At 46.4% G+C, this 3000-nt stretch overlaps 1 protein-coding gene across 1 annotated transcript; it reads right to left on the reverse strand.

Annotated features, from left to right (window-relative positions):
• Positions 1-651: 651 nt before the first annotated feature.
• LOC135830574 (leucine-rich repeat and coiled-coil domain-containing protein 1-like) lies at positions 652-2867 on the reverse strand (the record flags this gene model as incomplete). Its single annotated transcript, XM_065342811.1, has 2 exons — positions 2488-2867; positions 652-924 (listed from the first exon to the last, which is right to left on the reverse strand). Coding segments are annotated over exons 1-2 (539 nt in total), but the record flags the coding sequence as incomplete, so codon positions are not given.
• Between the last annotated feature and the right edge of the window lie 133 nt (positions 2868-3000).

A 3000-nucleotide genomic window follows, 5' to 3' on the forward strand; every position in this document is an offset into this window, starting at 1 on the left:
CGGGGCATCAGAAAAGTGTTCTTATTCGCGAAGTCCCATTTGAATGTATGTGAACCCATAATTTTGTATAGTATGACATGCATATCAAAATGAAGCTCTTTTCATGCTCCATGCCAGTGGGTACTTTATTTTCATACTATACAATTAAAAGGAACTATAAAGTCAATATGGAAGGGAAATAGATTGAAAAATTAGCCTTTTGGAGCCATCTACAGGGACATGAAAGCACCCCCCCCCCCCCCCCTCAGCTGCATCTTCTTGCATGTGTGCCTTTGTCCATCGTTCTGGTACTTCTGCATGACAGGTACTTGAAATAGCTGTCAAAAGCCCAGAAAGTCATTATTCAAGCAGTGAATATGACCGTGGGGCACTAAAATAATGGCGCGGTACGCAAATTGTCGTTGTATCCGAAGTTCAATGTATACAGTTAGATGGGACTTTGCTCTGGGCATGGAAATTCTGTCATTATTCGCGAATTGTCGTTATATCCGCAGTGGTTATTAGCAAAGTCGACTGTAAATGTACCTGAACCTTGTAGAGTGGTCCAACATGGGTCAAACCCAAAGGACCGTGCTGTGGTGTGACAGATATGGTGCATAGATAAACTGTGTTGCGTGTGGAATAATTGAAGAAGCTTGTGAGGGTGTGTACGCTCTGTAATTTTTGCTATAAAAATCACTTATAGAACACAATGGCTTACCATCTGGAATACTGGCAGCCACTGATCTGTCTGTCCGGTCGGTCCACAGGGAGAGGTGCTTGAGCGAGTGCTGTATGCTGGACAGGTGGGCAATCAGGTTCTGACAGGAGTGAAGTCGGTTGCCGTGCAGGATCACCGTTTCCAGGCGAGCACTGCGGCCCAGGGCGGACACATTCGAGATGTCAGCGATGGCATTGTGCGAGGCATCGAGCCATTGAAGTGACCTGTCCGAATGGACACAACACACAGCAGAACATGTGTTTAGTGATAACTCCACCAGGTGCATGGAATTGAAAACTGACTTTACAGCTGTGTTGTGGTCTTTTGTGCACATACTTGCATGCATGTCTGCTGAAATATTCACCCAATTTCGACTGCCCTGTTAAAACATGGTGTTGGGGGGGGGGGGGTCTGATGGCTCATCTCCAGAAGAGTGTACGGAGGCTGCACGCAGCTAATCTCCTTTTTTGCTTCGCCGCTACTATACCAGGCCCGGCGGAACTAGTCCGGTTTTGATCACTAACGTGTGTGTTACTCCTGGTTAGGTCATGTGTAGCCACCATATCATACAGAAATGGGTCATGTGTAGCCACCATATCATACAGAAATAGGTCATGTGTAGCCACCATATCATACAGAAATAGGTCATGTGTAGCCACCATATCATACAGAAATAGGTCATGTGTAGCCACCATATCATACAGAAATAGGTCATGTGTAGCCACCATATCATACAGAAATAGGTCATGTGTAGCCACCATGTCATACAGAAATAGGTCATGTGTAGCCACCATATCATACAGAAATAGGTCATGTGTAGCCACCATATCATACAGAAATAGGTCATGTGTAGCCACCATATCATACAGAAATAGGTCATGTGTAGCCACCATATCATACAGAAATAGGTCATGTGTAGCCACCATGTCATACAGAAATAGGTCATGTGTAAATATGATACACAAGTATGAAAGGCTAGAGTATAACCAGATCAATCAGAAACTCCTTTCCCCGGTCATGTTGCCCTGTTGCATCTTGCACTGAATATACATACCACAGGTTTTAAAGCCACCACCGCTTTAGGAGCTGCATCTGCTCCTTGATCCTAGTGGGTGGTGGCGTTCCTGCGGAAGCGGAAAACTCGGACCGTGAATTTTTTAAAGCTACACTTTAATATCAGTGAAGAGGCTTTATTCGTTGATGCCCATCTCGATAAGAAGAGGCTTTGACTATCCAGGTCAAGACATGCACGCAACGTGGCAGAGTCCTGAAGTGGGAGTGCGACTTTAGTCAGAGAAAGTACGGTGTCTAATTCCGGACCGGTAATTTGGTGGCGGCTGTGTGTGTATGTGTGTGTGTGGGGGGGGGGGGGTGCAGTTAGGACATTGGAATCAAACTCGCAGTGTTCTGAGCACACCACTGCATCACGTGAACTTATTTGCAGGGTTTCATCCCGGTTGTGCATTTGTACCGGCACACGAGTCGTCTTCCGCACGCTCGATGCAAATCTCCAGTAAGCGGTAAAGGTACAAGATGCAAACGGATGGCTGGACTCGATCAAGTCTGCTCACCCGAGTGCGTGAGCAGAGCACGCACATGGCCTGTTATATGATCAGGAGATCTACAGACTACAAAAAGCAGTGCTATTCATTGTTGTAACTGGGCAATCGCATCTTGCATCTCTTTGGCTATACCAGACTGTTTGCTTTTCGATAGTGTCCAGTATTGAAGGTAGGCTAAATTAATTATTTTTAGAAATACTTTTTTTAAGGAGCACCAACACGTACGCAAGATGTTCGAGACTTTCCAACGCTTCCAGCCGATTGCAAGAGATGTTGAGGACCTTCAGCTGCCTCAAGCACTCAAGTCCACGCATGGAAACAAGCTGATTAGCTGAAACATCCAGCGACACCAGGTTCACCACTCGCTCCAAGCCGGCCAGCTCTCGAAGAACATTGCAGTGCGCGTTGATGTGGCGCAGGAGCGGCTGAAGCGGTGCATCCAAGAGCGAGGACAGTTCACTGTCCACCAGGCACAAGGAGTTGGCCTCCATGGCAGGACACGGGTGCGCTACGGCGACCGATGAACAACCGATCGATTCAGAAGGAAAATAGCCATTCAAACCATTATTTTCAGTTACAGCTGCTTTTGTTCCAAGGTGAAAATGTTATGAGGTTGGATTTTTTGAATTTCCCGCTGTCAACATTATTAAAAAAATTCTGTGACACGTCACTCTCACAGTGTCGGTAGGGCCATGTGCTACCGGTATCGTATACCGATACCGTATACGCGTATGTAGC

Source organism: Sycon ciliatum, unplaced genomic scaffold (genome assembly GCF_964019385.1).
Source record: "Sycon ciliatum unplaced genomic scaffold, ocSycCili1.1 SCAFFOLD_2785, whole genome shotgun sequence".
Classification (NCBI taxonomy): Eukaryota; Metazoa; Porifera; class Calcarea; order Leucosolenida; family Sycettidae; genus Sycon; species Sycon ciliatum.